Source organism: Loxodonta africana, chromosome 22 (genome assembly GCF_030014295.1).
Source record: "Loxodonta africana isolate mLoxAfr1 chromosome 22, mLoxAfr1.hap2, whole genome shotgun sequence".
Taxonomy (NCBI): domain Eukaryota; kingdom Metazoa; phylum Chordata; class Mammalia; order Proboscidea; family Elephantidae; genus Loxodonta; species Loxodonta africana.
In genome coordinates, this window is record NC_087363.1 from 14302063 (window position 1) to 14318716 (window position 16654).

Below are 16654 nucleotides of genomic sequence, written 5' to 3' on the forward strand. Positions count from 1 at the left end.
CCTACCTTCGCTGAGCCTCAGTTTATTCTTCTGCAAAATGGAAATCAGAACTTTCCAATAGGGTTGTGGTGAATATTAAATGAGAGAGCATATTTAGAGCATCTGGCCCAGTGGCCAGCTGTGTAACTGTTTTCTTCCTCACTAAGGGAGCAGCAAACACAAGGTGTCTGGAGGTGAACACACCATGGCTTTAATCAGCAAGCACAGGAGACGGCAGCCGCACCACTGGAGCACCAAAGGAGAAATAAAAAGCCATTCTCTTTGAACATGAGAAACATGTTATTAGTCTCTGATCTCTGAGAGGCAGTACCATCACTCCAGCCTCCACTGTCCCAGTTTCCATGGGGTTAATTAAAAAGCTTCCCCCTAAAACAATTGCGATATAAAAATAAGAGAATAGATCAGTTAATTGTGGTTTATCCATATAGTGGAAGAATGTGCAAGCCCTTAAAAGGATGCATAAAAAAGAATTTTTATTACGTGAGGAAAAGGTGTGAGCTATAATGTTAACTATAAAAAAAAGAGGATAAAAAATCCTATGATAACAACATTGATAGGAAGAGGGAACTACACCAAAGGTTAAGAGTGGTTATCTCTGGAGGTAAAATTTTGGGTGGTTTAATTCTCTTGGATGTTTTTCTACATTTTTCAGGCTATCCTCAATGAGCAGGAAAAACATTTTTAAAAGTTTCTAGGTTTTCGACATATGTAATTTAAAAGTAGGAATCCTGAGTGATAAGGACGGAGATTATCTGATTATCTGAATTTGAATAAGGGCTGGTATTCCAAAAAAAAAAAAACATTGCCTTTGAGTTGATTCTGGCTCATAGGGACCAGGTATCAGGAGCATGTTACCAACAGTAACTGCAGGCTATCACCGTTTTTCTTTGGCAAAGGACCTTTCGACCACTGTACTACTCATCAGCACGTTTACTGTGCTGGGGAGGCTGGGGAAACACAAGATGAAAGGCAAAGAAATTAATTCTTCTACTTGTGTCAGCATTGGTAAAACTCTGGTAGGAGAGAAGCTTGAAAACTTTGGGGTGAGGTCAAGTTAGGTGAGTACCTACTGGTTTTAATCATTTACGGTAGAATTGGCCACCATCACTAGGGATAACGGAGAGCTGTCTACATACAAAACGTCATTCCGTTCTCCTCAGAGACTAGTTCCAATTTCATAACCAACCATGCAAGTGACAGTGCCTAGGAGGAAAGGCCTGGTGATCTGCTTTTGAAAGGTCACAGCCATGAAAATCCTGTGGAGCGCAGTTCTACTGTGCAACACATGGGGTCGCCATGAGTCAGAACTGACTCGATGACAAATATTTGGTTTGGTTTCTGCTATACGTCTCCTCAAAGCTGAATGTAATAACTGCTGTGTTTAAGGTGCCCTTACTCTGTGAGTTCTGTCCCTCAGTCATTCCACCCCCAACAATGCTTTGAGGTAGGTGTCACTATCTCCCTTATACAGCAAGGGCCTCAAGGTCCACAGAGGGCAAATGCTTAAACAAGGGGATACAGTTTCTAAGTGGTGGATGGGGACCTTGCCCAGGCCTGTCTGACACAAGGGTACAGCATTCTTGCCCTCTGGCTTCAGGCAGAAAGCTTTCCTATTGTAAACCCTCTTGTTCTGATGAAGAGAGGTCAGCAGGGCAGGTAGAACCAGTCCATCCAGTCAGGAGGAGGCTGACCCTCTCAGAGGCCAGGGGCAGAGTAAGGAGAACTCAGGTCTGGGTAATGGGAGTTCACACAGAGAGCTATGAGAACACAGTCTGGCCCAGAGTCTCCAGACTTTAACACCTCTGCACTTTTCAAACCACCTCCTCCTACGGGTACACGCTGCTGGGGCCAGATGTAATCAAGGGTCTGCATGCAAGTAACAGATCTTCTCTCCACGAGTGCTCTGGAGGAGCAAACAGGAGCATATTTACACAAACATACCTAAAGTGGATATCAAAGGAGCCTGGTGGCAAAATGGTTGAGCGCAGCTAACCAAAAGGTTGGTGGTTCAAACCCACGCAGAGACTCTGCTGGAGAAAGGTCTAGAGATCTGCTCTCATAAAAGACTGCAGCCTAGAAAATCCTGTGGGGCAGTTCTGCTCTGTCCCATGGGGTCGCTGTGAGTCAGAATCAATTCAACAGCACCTAACAACAACAACAAACAAAGTGGATACCAGGTTTACGGGGCACTCAGCAATTTCCTCAACAGCGACTAACAGCAACAATCTACGTGCTTAGGATGGGAGAACCGGGAAAATGGTCTCGTGAACCGCTGTCTGGTTCTCCGGGGCAGAGGGGGACCCCTAACTCGCTGTCTTCTAGACCTGGGTTAGTGCAGCCGTTAAGCAGGTCCATTGCTCTCCAGGTCCTGAAGACAGATCCGGTGTGGGACGGCTCCCATCTCATATCTCTCTCTCCTGTTCAAAGCCCACTGGCATCATCCAAACCCTCACTCTGCCACCCATAGCCCTACGGCTGAGAGCAAGTTACTTAACCTCTCTGTGCCTCATTTTCTTCAACTGAAAAGTGCAGAGAATTGTGACATCAAATGAGAATCTAGAAAACAGTGTGACAATTTTTTACAAAGTTAAACATGCACATACTACCTGCTCAGCGATTCCATTCCTAGGCATTGAGCCAGGAGAAATGAATATATATCTACACAAAGACTTGTACCCAAATGTTGACAGTAGCTCTATTCATAATAGCCCAAACTGGAAACAGCCCAATGCCACTGGCTGGTGAATGGATAACAAATTGTGGTACATTCATGCAGTGGAATACTTGCTCAGTAATAAAAAGAAACACGCAACCACACGGAAGAATCTCAAAAGTTTATGCTAGGTGAAAGAAGCCAGACACAAAAGACTACGTACAATAAGACTCCATTTATACGTGACATTCTAGAAAAGGTGCAACTATAGTGACAGGGCAGACAGATAGCTTCCAGGGATCAGAAGGAGGGTACTGACTGCAGCGGAGCAGCAGGGAAATACTTGGAGTGATAAAAATGTCACCCAGTGGTGACACGGGCATATACATTTGTTAAAACTTATCAAATTATAGACTTAAAATTGGTGAACAGCCAAAAGGTGGAACAGCCCAAATGTCCATCAAGGAATGAATGGATAAAGAAACTGTGGTATATTATTGAGATACTGCTCAGTTATAAAAAGGAATAAAGTACTTGATACAAACTACAATAGTGGAAGAATCTCCAAAACATTATACAAAGTGAAAGAAGTCATATACAAAAGATCACTTATTGTATGATTCTGTTTATATGAAATACCCAGAACAGATACATCTAGAGAGATAGAAAGCAGTGGCTAGGTGGATGGGAGACTAGGGAGAAGCTGCTTAATGCATTTTACTCCAGAGTGATGGAAACGCCTGGAAGCAGACAGAAGTGGTGGTGCACAACACTGTGGATGTACAAAATACCACCAAATTGTTTACTTTAAAATGGATAATTTTATGTTATATAAATTTCACCTCAATTACTTTTTAACTGGTGAGCTTTACCAACTATACTTCAACAAAGTTGACCAAAGAGAATGACAGAAATAATTAGAAATTGAATATAAAGTACTTAGGACAGGACCTGGCACACACTAAGTGCTCCATGAACGGTAGCTTTTAATATGACAAGTACCTCCACCTTTTCAGTATTACCCATATCACATTGACCTTATCACAATTCTTACAATCGCTAATACTTCAAAAACCAGTATAATTCACACCACAAACATTCATATAGTTTTAATACTACTTTGATCTGAACAAAATACTTTTTTATATTTAAACTCACTTCCAGAGAGAGATTTTATGATTCAACATTATGATGAAAGGAGCCTGCAGGTCAAACAAAAAAGGCTGGAAAATGCTAATTTAGAACATTTTCTCTGAAATGTTGGCCCCTCTGTTAAGCCTTTCCTGTGAAGGAAGAAAAAGTCATTAAAAAGACAGAAAAGAAAGAAAAAAACAAAATGGATGTCAAAAGAGATTTTGAAACTTGCTCTTGAATGTAGAGTAGCTAAAGTGAACGGAAGAAACGATGAAGTAAGAGATGAACAGAAGATTTCAAAGGGCAGCTCAAGAAGACAAAGTAAAGTATTATGATGAAATGTGCAAAGATCTGGAGTTAGAAAACCAAAAGAAAATAACACATTCAGCATTTCTCAAGCTGAAAGAACTGAAGAATTCAAGCCCTGAGTTGCAATACTGAACGTTCCCATGGGCAAAACACTGAACCAGGCAGGAAACATCAAATGAAGATGGAAGGAATATACAGAGTCACCGTACCAAAAATAACTGGTCGACATTCAACCATTTCAGGAGGTAGCATACAATCAAGAACCGATGGTACTGAAGGAAGAAGTCCAAGCTGCACTGAAGGCATGGAGAAAAACAAGACTCTAGGAATCGACAGATACTGACTGAGATGTTTCAACAAACTGATGCGGCACTGGAAGCACTCATTCGTCTGTGCCAAGAAATCTGGAAGAGAGCTATCTGGCCAACCAACTGGATGAGATCTACATTTATGCCTATTCCAAAGAAGATGATCCAACATAACACAGAAATTATCGAACAATGTCGTTAATATCACACACAAGTAAAATTTTGCTAAAGATCATTCAAAAGCGATTGCAGTAGTACATTGACAAGAAACTGCCAGAAATTCAAGCCGGATTCAGAAGAGGATGTAAAACCAGGGATATCATCACTGATGTCAGATGGATCTTGACTGAAAGCAGAGAATACCAGAAAGATGTCCACCTTTGTTTTACGGACTATGGAAAAGCACGTGACTGTGTGGGTCATAATAAATTATGGGTAACAATGGGAAGGCTGGGAATTCCAGAAAACGTAATTGTGCTCATGAGGAACCTGTACATAGATCAAGAGAAATGGTTCAAACAGAACAAGGGGATGTTGCGTATTTTAAAATCAGCAAAAGTGTGTGTCAGGGCTGTATCCTTTCACCATATTTATTCAATCTGTATGCTGAACAAATAATCCTAGTGGCTGGACGATATGAAGAAGAATGCAGTATCAAGACTGGAGGAAGACTCATTAACAACCTGTGATATGCAAATAACACGACCTTGTTTGCTGAAAGCTAAAAGGACTGGAAGCACTTACTGATGAAGATCAAAGAATAAAGCCTTCCCTATGGATTATACCTCAACATAAAGAAAACAAAAGTCCTCCCAACTGGACCAATAAGCAACATCATAACAAATGGATAAAAGACTGAAGTTGTCAACGATTTCATTTTACTTGGATCCACAATCAACGCCCACGGAGGTAGCAGTCAAGAGATCAAAAGACGCACTGCTTTGGGTAAATCTGCTGCAAAAGACCACTTTCAAGTGTTAAAAAGCGAAGACGTCACTTTGAGGACTAAGATGTGTCTGACCCAAGCGATGGTGTTTTCAATCCCCTCATATGCATGTGAAAGCTGGGCAATGAATAAGGAAGACCAAAGAAGAACCGATGCATCTGAATTATGGTGTTGGTGAAGAATACTGAATGTACCATGGACTGCCAGGAGAACAAACAAATCTGTCTTGGAGGAAGTAGAGCCAGAACGTTCTCAGGTGCTTTGGACATGTTATCTGGAGGGGCCAGTCCCTGGAGAAGTTCATCATGCTTGGTAAAGTAGAGCGTTAGCAAAAAAGAAGAAGTCCCTCAAGATGGATTGATACAGTGGCTGCAACAATGGGCTCAAACACAGCAACGACCGTGAGGATGGTGCAGGACAGGGCAGCATTTCGTTCTATTGTACACAGAGTTGCTGTGAGTTAGAACCGACTCCATGCCACCTAACAACAACAGTGGCGCCATGGAAGAAAGGCCAGATGATCTGTTTCCACAAAGATTACCGCCAAGAAAACCCGATGGAACACAGTTCTACTCTGTAACACATGGGGTCACTATGAGTCAGAATCAACTTCATGGAAACCGGTTTGTTTGTTTTTACTGCTGTGCCTGGTGCACAATGACAAGAATGGCTTCAGTTTAATCAAAAAGAACAATGGAAAATCGCCTATTATTCCCCCTCTTTTTTTTTCCTACACAGAGCACTTGGCACTTAGAGTTCTACAACAGTATTTGGGTTCAGCTCCCCCCTTCTCAGGACATCAAAAGAAACTGTACCATAAAGGAGGGCTTCACTTCTTGTCACAAAGAAGCCCACCTTAGATCTCTAGCAGCTTGAAAAGGAACCACTACTTGCCCTGCAGCATAGACTGATTTCCCTCAAACCAGCCCATTTAATCACTAACTTATATTCTGATCTGTCTGTGCTTGTTTTTATTCGTGGTTCAGTGGGTTAGTTGCTGGGGGAGTATATTGGAGCCTCCACTCGGCCATCTTGCTCTGCCCGAGTAACATATATTTTGAACAATCGCAAAATCGCAATCCATGTGGAAGCTGTCTAAACTTGGGTGGCGGATCCCTGCTGTTTCCCTGGGGAGCAAAGTACATAACTACCTTCTCATGTAAGGTCAACTTCAGCCCCAGAATCCTCTTTTCTCCTAGTAACTACAGCCAGGTTCTTACATTCCACAGGAAACCTTTCCAGTGGGGTAGTTCTCAAAGAGGTGGCATGCAGGGTGACACCAGCCCCCAAAAGCAGCTGCAAAAAAATTGACTTCTCCAGTAGGAAGAAATTATTGACAATCTTTAAGTTAACTAACTACTGGTCTCTGAAAGCTTCCAACTGGGGCTTTCTGACGACATCCTATCAGTTTTCAGAGACAAGTGGAGAAAAGTAGGTAAGGAAGTAGTCTATCAAAACAACTGCTGTTATTACTGTCACGTGGGGAAGTGCTGCAAGCTCTCGTGGAGTCTGGATTAATTAGTCTGGGAGAACACCTTCAAAGAAATGTTTTAAATATTCATCAAAACTTGGAATTCTAAAGAAAATTTCTAAAGCATACCTAAAAATCAGGCAGATTCTGATACGGAGCACTGGATTTCCTTAAAATTTCAGGATCTGAAAGCAATGATTTCTCTAATTTGGCGTCCCATCTGACCAAGAAGCTGAAGTGCAGTACCAAACCACAGAAAGAGCTCCAAAAACATTCACACTGCGGCAGGTAAAGACTCTGGTTGCCGGTACACACCCTGGAAAACCCGAGGCCACGGAACAAACCAGCACCAGTTGCTGCTGCGTTGACTCTGACCCATGGAGACCTCATGTGTGTCAGAGTAGAGCTGTGCTTCATAGGGTTTTCGATTTTGCAGAAGCAGATCGCCAGGCCTTTCTTCTTAGGCAGTGGAGGACTTGAATCTCCAGCCTTTCGTTTAGCAGCCAAGCGTGTTAACCATTTGCACCACTCAGGGACTCCGTTAGAACAGAAGTTCCAGGGAAGCAGGAGCTGTGGAGTCCACCCGCATCTGCAGCACACGCCTGGCACATATAGGCACTCAATACATTTTTGTTGCATGAACGAGTATTGCTGAAATAATAAACCATGCAGGAATGCAGTTTCCAAAAATCAAAAGTTTAAGGACAGACCCATTTTTAGGAAGGATTTTAACATGTAATATTATCTTTTCCACAGATTTTTCAAAAATGCTTTTCAGTTATGCCTCAAATATCACTAAAATTATCTTTTCCTTCTCTAGAACAAAACGTACCAGCTGCAGGGTAAATGGGCCCTGATCCAGATTAACCCCACAGAGGAATATTTTAAAAAGAAAAAACTGAGATTAAAAAGCTATCACACTACCGTGGACCAGCCAGCAAAAATTGGATACGCATGTTTGATAACAACCCTCTTGAGGTTCCCCTGGTTTCTATTTCAGCTAGGTAAGCCTGTTTTTAGTCTATTGACTTTAAAAGTTTTCTCTTTCATGTGGCCAAGAACCTATATTTCCCTGGTCTTCTCTCTTAATCCTCCCAACCTTTTTCCTACTCACCTGTGTGGCTTTTTACCAAAATTCCTTTTGTTTGGAAAACCCTCCCCCTTCCTCTCTGATTCTATGGAAGGTTCATTTCCATGCAGCAGAGGCCTGGTGTATTTCCTGAAGCTAAATTCATCACGCTCCATAAAAATGAAAATAAAATCATTCACACCACAAGACCAACTACCTCCCTCTGCCCTTTCTGCCAGGCCCTTTCAGGAGCTTGTGCTTCTGTCAGCCTTCTGGCACCTGTATTTTCCAAGATGGATTTACCATCCACAGAGTTTTTCCCTCCCAAACCCCAAATTCCGAAATCATATTTAACCTGAAACTTTCTGCTTCCCGAGGCTACACAACCTCAATACATGAAAGCAACTATGAACAGAAATGAGCTTTCTTGGCATAATACTACTTGCAGTGTGTTTAGTCTTTTGCCGATATGTTTTCAGGGAGTAGACAGAAAAAGGAAGGAATACATTTCATTTATTTATTTTTTAAATTTATTTATTGTGCTTTAGGTGAAAGTTTACAACTCAAGTGCATCCCTCAGACAAAAACCCATACACACCCCCCCGTACATTCCCAGCTGCTCATCCCTTAGTGAGACAGCACAGGAATACATTTTCAATACCTCATAAAGGTTATCTCATCTGATCTTAAGAGGCAGGCAGGACAGGTATTTATTACCCCACTTACATACGATGAACCTGTGCATCAAAAAGGTGAAATGACCAACGTCACATGGCTAGAAAGTGTCAGCTCAGACCTATACTAAGGTCTTGCTGCTCCCAACCCAAAAGCTGCCTACTATACACACTTTCCATCCTGCAGCCAGAAAAAACTTCCTAGAGATTCAGTATTTCAAAGGGAGAGCAGACCTCTGACCTCTGGGGCACCATCTCCGCCTGCCAAGGGTGCATCCCTTCAGCTAATAAACTGGAAAGCTATCTTCTCCCTTCCCGATGGGAAACAAAGCCTTTCTCTTCTATACACTCCCCTTAACAACCGCGCCTTTCCAAGAGTTCCTGTTTGAGAGGGACTTACTCATAAAACACTAATAATCCAGAGTTTGCATCAGCATCTAATTTTCTCAATCAAGTTCAGGGCTGACGCAACATTTCTGTCTCAAACTTTACAGCTAAAATAACAAGAACACAGAACAGCTGAAAAATTATGCAAGACAACACTACATTTTTACTCCATCACATCTGCCTCTATGGGTCTCCTGTGAGTCATTCTCTTTTGTGTTCAGTCATCATTACAGGACCTGCCACGTCCCATCCTAAATAATTTTATTTTTTGAAGAAAAACTCTGCAACAAAATGAAGTCCTCTTACGGCTTTCATCGCTGCACCCAAGCAGATGAGGCACTCAGCCCTAATTTAGCACCTCAGATGCTGTGTTGCTCCAAAACACAAGAAGAAAAAGAGGCATGGTAAAATTGCAGTTCATGTATGTATTCATCAACAAACATATACGAAATTCCACCAGACGCCAGGGATTGGGACCCAAATGTGAACAAGAAGCTACCCCTCTCTCATAGCCTGGTGGAGAGGGAAGGTAAAGAAGTAATTACAGAGCAAACTCATCAAGGGTAAGGTGGAGGTGAGCACATGGCCTGGGGCAGTAGCCATCATGGCCATCATGGAATGCTTCCTGGAAGAAGTGATCTGTAAGTATTTATAAACAGGAACCCTGGTGGTGTAGTGGTTAAGAGCTATGGCTGCTAACCAAAAGGTCAGCAGTTCGAATGTACCAGGTGCTTCTTGGTAACTCCAGGGGGCAGTTCTACTCTGTCCTATAGGGATCACTATGAGTCAGAATCAACTTGACGGGCAGTGGGTTTGGTTTTATCTCTTCACTATCAGTACAAAATAAACCTAAAAGACTCAACCCCACTCTGAAATGTTATTAGCTTTACTTGCCAGCAGTTGAGTCAAAAGTCTAACTTCATAGCAGAACTGTCTTGACTCCCAGTCCTAAATTTCAACCCTTAACACATGCTCCCTTAGGTACAACGTTCAGGGAGTTTAACAAACTCTGCCCTCTATGGTGCCTTCTCGTATGTCCGTAGAATAGGATTAAATGAAATAAACGCACTTTCTAAAAACATAAATCATTCTCCTAACTGAAAATGAACACTTTGAACAACCCAAGCCTTACAAAGCATGGCCATAGGAAAAGGAAACTAAGGTTAAAAACAAAAACAAACCAACAAAAAAACCCACTTTAATGCAACAGAATGAAAGGTCTCTTTTGAAGTCACCAGAACAATTTGAACAAAAAGAGAAACAGAAGGCTATTGTGGCCTTTAGCCTCCAGATGATGAACACCAAGCCCACTGCAACAGTAAACAAGCCTCTGAGCCTGGCCTGGTCTGGTGACCTGACAACACATTACAACCTAAGGAACGGCTCCTTCCCCGTTCATTATTTCCCAAAGTCCCACTGGCTGGCAGCTCCAGGGTTTTTTTGTTTGTTTTGTTTTGTTTTGCTGGTTCGTGGGTTTATAGCTTGTAAATTATAATGCATAACATGCCTTTCAAAAAAAGGTACAGGCGAATGAAAACAACTATGGTTTTAAAGTCCCATAAAAGGCAGTACGTGCAACAGAAACGAGCTCTGCCTGTGTTTCCCACGAGGACCTATTACTCTTTTATGCTACTCCAGTGGATTAAAAACTCAAGCGAAGGCTACCACTGCCCCACTACAAGTGCAGGTGAGACGAGAGAAGGAAGGAGCACGTTCAGATACTTGCTTCAGCAGGACCCCAGTCGGCCCCCCCTTACCAATTCACTTGCCTCGGCCAAGCAGCTGACCTGGAAACGGGACTGCAGACCCCGGTCACTTTCGCTCTGCTGCCCCAACAAAATTCATACTTCCATTTGGCCAGGCACACCCTCAGCCCATCTCTCAGACCCCCGCTGCAAGGAGCGAGGCTCAAGAGCCCCAGAGAGAAGGCTGGCGGCGGGCAGAAGTGGACGAGAAGCTCCTGGGTGCTGTCTTAACTACTCCCCCGGCCAAAGGTGGGCCCGAGAATCCAACACCTCTCCCGACTCGGAGCCCCTTTCCTGGGCGGGAGGTTCCAGGCCTGGCCCTCGGTGGGAGGCACCCCTTAGCCCCTCTCACCTCCGGCCCTGAGGCTGCGGACCCCACTTCCAGCCCTGACGGCAGCAGCCCCTAACCTCGGCCCAGGAACTGCGCTCCACCCTCGGCCCGGGGGCCACGGACCCCACTTCCAGCCCTGAGAGCTGCGGCCCCCTCCTCGGCCCCTCCGGACCTCAGCGCGATGCTGGGCTCCCAGGGCCCTGACCCAGACCCACGGCGGCCCCAGCGCCCTCCAGGCCTGGGCCGCCTACCCCCGGCCCAGCCTCCACCCGGCCCAGCCGCCCGACCCGCGCCCCGACGCCGCCGCCCCCTCGCGGCCCGTACCGCCCCGCGTCACCCGGCGGGCCGCGCACCGTGTGGGACTGCAGGCTCTGGCTCGCCTCGATGGCTGCTGTCAGCGGCACCGTGTCGTCCAGCAGCACCTTGCCGGCCGGCGGCTTCTCCATGAAGGCCATCCCGGGACGCCGGGCCGCCACCGCCCCGGGACCAGAGGTAGGAACCGGAGGCGCCTACTCCCACCGCCCGCCCGGCTCCGCCGCCGCCGCCGCCGCCGCCGCCGCTGTCAACACGCGCCGCCCCACGCGCTGCCGCCGCCCGCCGGGCCCGCGGGGTCCTAGCACCGACGCTCCCGCCGACCCATCAACATTGGCCGCTCTACCCACCGCCGCCCGCCAGACCCGCAGGGTCCTAGCGCCGACGGTCTCGGCGCCGTCGCAGTCAACACTGGCAGCTCTACCTTCCGTCGCGTCCCGCCGGGTCCTAGCACCGACGCAGCAAATATGGACCGATCGCTGGCTCCTAGCGACAACTTCCGCCTAGTCTAGGCCTTGGGCCCTAGCCTCCCAGTTCCTCGCAGTCACACTGCAGACCCAGTTGTCCTCGCACCAGCCCTCGGATCCGGGAACACTCCACCCTGGGCCATAATCTCTAGCCTCAGATCCGAAGATGCCCTTAGCCCTGGGATCCAGGAACCCTCAGGATCAGAGACTCCCAAACAAAGCTTCAAAAGCTGAGACTGTTAGACCTGAGACCCTTAAAACTGGACCTCTCCCACCCAGTCCCCCCAGGCCCAAGGACCCGGGGCCCCAGAAGAATGGCCTTCAGGATGGGACTCCTCAGTCTGAGCCTTGGAGACCCAGAGATTTTCTGTTAAAGCCTCTCAGACCCAAGCTTTACAGAGACCCTTGGACCCAGCTTCTTGGACTTAAGAACTTAAGAGCTTGGCGCTTAGAACCCTTGGAGCCCTTGGACCCCAGAACCCTCAGACCCAAGCTCTCAGAATTGAGAACCCTAAACACGGTCCTTGGTCCAGAGACTTGGCCTCTGCTCTTGGCCCAGCTCTCAGCCCACCCCACAAGGCCTTTAACTCCCAGAACCCCCAGCCAAGACCCCTCAGACTAGGGTTCCTCAATTCCACTGTAACAGCTCCAGGAACCTCAACAACAGCACCAGAGAACCTTGGAATCAGCTCCTCACACTCAAATCTGCCCCACATTCGGCCAGACCCCCAAGGCCATAATCCTGGTCCTTTGCCCCCACCCCACCACACAGAAATTCCACCTTCGCTGCCTCTCTCAGGGCAGCATCCTAGAACTATGGAGACAGTTGGACTCGGAATCTGGCAGCCAGGATTTACAGGGCTCTGGCATTCACCAGCTGCATGACTGAATAAGTTACCCAACCTCTCCAAGCTCCCGCATCAAAAACGGAGAAAATAATACCTGTCTGGAAAGGTTGATATAAAGAATGCAGTGGGATGGGAAGGGGCTTAGCACATAGTAAAAACTCAGACGATAATAGTTTTCTCCTTCGTTTACAATTCACAGAATGGAGGGTTCTCAGCCCTTAAATTTGTTCCCTCTAAATTTCTACATTTCGGACAACTGAGGAACAAAATTTATTGGTTGCCCCACCATGGCCACCAAAATTTCACATCACAGCAAAGGCCCGGATTGTATTTAAAAGGTAGCTTCTCCAGGTCTCAAGCTTAAGCTAATGGAATTGTAAGCAACCACAAGTGCCCAAGACCCATTAGAAGGAACCATAAAAAAGGAAACAGAACTTCCCCATTCGGCCCTCCAAATCATCAGAACTTTTTCTACATCCCTTTTTTTTTTTTTTTTTACACTCAAGTGTTTTAAAGCATCGGAATCTACTAAAACCGTATGTTATTGAGGGAGGATTCAACATTTTCATTTTTTTTTTTTTCAATACAAAAGAGGTTAAACAAGCAAGTGAGCAAGCAGAGATGGGGGACAAGGGATACCAAGCCACATGAAGGTTGCCCAGGGGCAGAAGCTCAGAAGAGACAAGGACCTTCCTCCAGAGACGACGGAGAAAGCCTTCCCCTACAGTTGGCAACCCGAATTCAGACTTCTGGCCTCCTAACCTGTGAGAAATTAAATTTGTTAAAGCCACCCGCTTGTGGTGTTTCTGTTAACAGCAGCACTAGGTAATCAAGCATTTATTCATTGAATAGTTGTTTACTGAGCACCAACCGTGTAATAAGGCCTTATGCAGAAGCCGGGATTGGACAATACATGTCAAGGGCTTTGTAACTCAGTGATTCTACCTCTAGGAAGGTATCCTAAGTAAATAATCAGAGGTCAGTGCAAAGATACAGCACCCAAGGATAACTAACAATAGGGGCTGGACCGCTCATGGCACAATCATAAATCGAATATCTTGCAATGATTGAAAATCAGATTATTGAAGAATATCTAATGATGTTGGGAAATGCTCTTGATATAATAGGTTAAAAAAGTGATAGCTGTATTTGAATGACTCCAAATTAAAAAAACAATAATACATTTATAGGGAAAACACCAGGAGGAGACGCACCAAAATGTTAGTTGTGGCTGTCTAGGAAGCAGGGTCATGATGATTTCTATTTTTACGCTTTTCTGTATTTTTCAAAAGGTCTATAATATTTACTTGTATGATTAGAAAAAAAAAAAAAGTATAGTAACAAAACACCATGCAACCAGGATCCAGTGCTCTGATAAGCCAAGGGTTCCTTGAGGTAAATTCCAGAGCGTAAGAGAAAGTCTTCTCTGAACCTAACCAGCTGGGGCTTAGCCCCGTTTCCACTGTACTCTATGCGAATGCAAAATCCAATGGTTTAGTAATAAAAGCCAACTTGTCTAAAGGTTCACAGTTTACAAGCACTTTCACGTGCCTTATCTCCCTGGATTACAACAGTGCTCTGAGGAAGACATTTCTATAATATCTTGTGTTGCTAAATTAGCTTTTTTTTTTTTTCGCTTTTACGATTCTGTGATGGAGGAGGACACTTTTCCACGTTTGTGTTTTACTCAAACTATGACAGTAGCGCTTTTTTCAAGGTCCATAAATGTTACCTGAGGGCTTTCTATGCAGTGGGTCTGTGGAGGACAAAATGGGGGAATAAGCAGAGCCCCTTACCTCCAGCGGAAACACTGGTGGCATAGTGGTTAAAATGCTACGACTGCTAACCAAAAGGTCAGCAGTTCGAATCCGCCAGGCGCTCCTTGGAAACTCTACGGGGCAGTTCTACTCTGTCCTATAGGGTCGCTATGAGTCGGAATCAACTCCACGGCAGTGGGTTTGGCTTTTGGTTGGGTTACCTCCAACAATGCTTCAGGAGAGCAGGGAAGGTTGTCATAGAAACAGAGGCTCCAAGGCAGCCTGTAATGAGCACAGAATCAAGGCACCAGGCATTATGGGAGGATAAGGGAGGAAAGAGTAACAACGCAGGCTGGAGTGGACTGTGGACGGGTGGAAAGAGCATTTTACTCACTCTTTAGCAACGCCTGTACTGAACCTGTACGAGATACGAGACACAGCTGTGTAGGCACTGGAGGGTCAAAGATAAACAAGGCAGATACTATTTGCCATCAAGCTGCTCAGGCACATAAACAACTAAGAACAGTACTGATGAACAGTGACACACTAGCCCAGGGGATTAGGGGAGCTCTGGGCATGACAGAACCGTGTAGACTGGTTATGGTAGGTGGGCTGAGGAGGAAATGCTTAGAAGAAAAGTTGAAAAAGGGAGCCCTTTCATACCCTTCTACTCCTCAAGCTCTGTTATGTCTTCTCCTGGTAGTTGGTTAGGGATGGATATCTCTGAGACTGGACAACTTTGGGAAACCACTCTGAGATTACGGTGGCCACTAACAGGTACTTCTGGCCCCAGCTCTGCTTCAGCTTCAAGGACAGAAACATGAACAACAAGCAAATAAAGTAGGGCGGGGGTGGGGGAGGAGAGTCCCTGTGGTGCAAATCATTAATGTTCTTGGCTGCTAACCCAAAGGTTACCCAGAGGTGCCTCGTAAGAAATGCCTGGGGATCTACTTCTGAAAAACCAGCCACTGGAAACCCTATGGAGCACAGTTCTCTGACACACATGGTGTTGCCATGACTCAGAGTTGACTCCATAGCAACTGGTGGGGACTGGGGGAAGGTGGTAGAAAAAGTAGGTTTGCTGGGGGCGGGGGGGGGACTCCTAAATCCAAGGAGGAAGATAAAGAGTGCTGGTTATGGTTAAGGGTCCAAGCTCTGGAGGCAGACTTCTTGGATTCATATCCCGACTCCACAATTTACCAGCAGCCTGACCTTTCTTAGCCTCGGCTTCCTCATGTATATCCTCCCCAAGGATTCTTGGGAGGGCTGAATAGTTCACGCCGCCGCTAACACATCTGGAAGAGGGCCTAGCCTGCAGATAACACACAGTAGGTGTCAGCTTGTAGCTCTAGTGGTGTAGTGGTTAAGGGCTTGGCTGCTAACTGCAAAGGTTGCCTGTTAGAACCCACCAGTCACTACACAGGAGAAAGATATGACCGTCTTCTGTGTAGGTTACAGCCTTGGAAACCACATGGGGCAGCTCTATCTACTCTGTTCTATAGGGTCACTACCCAGTGCCGTCGAGTTGGTTCCGACTCATAGTGACCCTATAGGACAGAGTAGAACTGCCCCCATAGAGTTTCCAAGGAGCGCCTGGTGGCTTTGAACTGCTGACCCTTTGGTTGGCTGCCGTAGCACTTAACCACTATGCCACCAGGGTTTCCTGTAGGGTCACTAGGAGTCGGGAATCGGGTTTAGGTGTTAGCTCTTACAGTATAAAGACAAATCAGCAGAGAAAACGTATAGGAAGAGAAAAGTTGTTAAACTGAAAGGAATTCAAATACTTTTCTCTCTAGTAGGGCAGAGAAACGAAAATGGATCAGAATTAAAGATGAGAGTTGCAAAGATCATAAAATAACAAGTCTTCTCTAGTTTTCTTTACTAGGAAAAGGAAACTGAAAGTGGTAAATCGGGTACACGATGCAATGAAACCAGAGACGTCTTTCAAGCTAGCCTTTTCCTGGAAATTGTTCCCTGAAATAAGCCCCTCAAAGTAACTACTATGATGAGCCTCATAATTTTATCTTCATCTCCCCAAATCCTCTGAGGATCTTGGACTTAACTAGATCCCTAGATCTACTGGAGACCAGGCTCCAAGCCCCAGAACAGCTTCAATATCCATTTGGTTTTTTTTTTAATGACAGTATACATAACAAAATATATGTTATCTCAATTTCTACATGCACAGTTCAGTGACACGGGTATTCTTTAAGGTGTGCAACCATTCTCACCTTCCTTTTCCA

The 16654-nt window shown here is 45.4% G+C and overlaps 1 protein-coding gene across 13 annotated transcripts in view; it reads right to left on the reverse strand.

Annotated features, from left to right (window-relative positions):
* The window catches only part of PXK (PX domain containing serine/threonine kinase like), an 86461-nt gene extending 74898 nt beyond the window's left edge, over window positions 1-11563 (reverse strand). For all 13 annotated transcript variants that reach the window (XM_064274308.1, XM_010589707.3, XM_064274319.1 and 10 more), the window contains exon 1: window positions 11381-11563. In XM_064274308.1, the coding sequence (XP_064130378.1) occupies window positions 11381-11482 (102 nt within the window). In that variant the 5' untranslated portion in view covers window positions 11483-11563. The remainder of the gene's footprint in view (window positions 1-11380) is intronic.
* Window positions 11564-16654: the final 5091 nt, after the last annotated feature.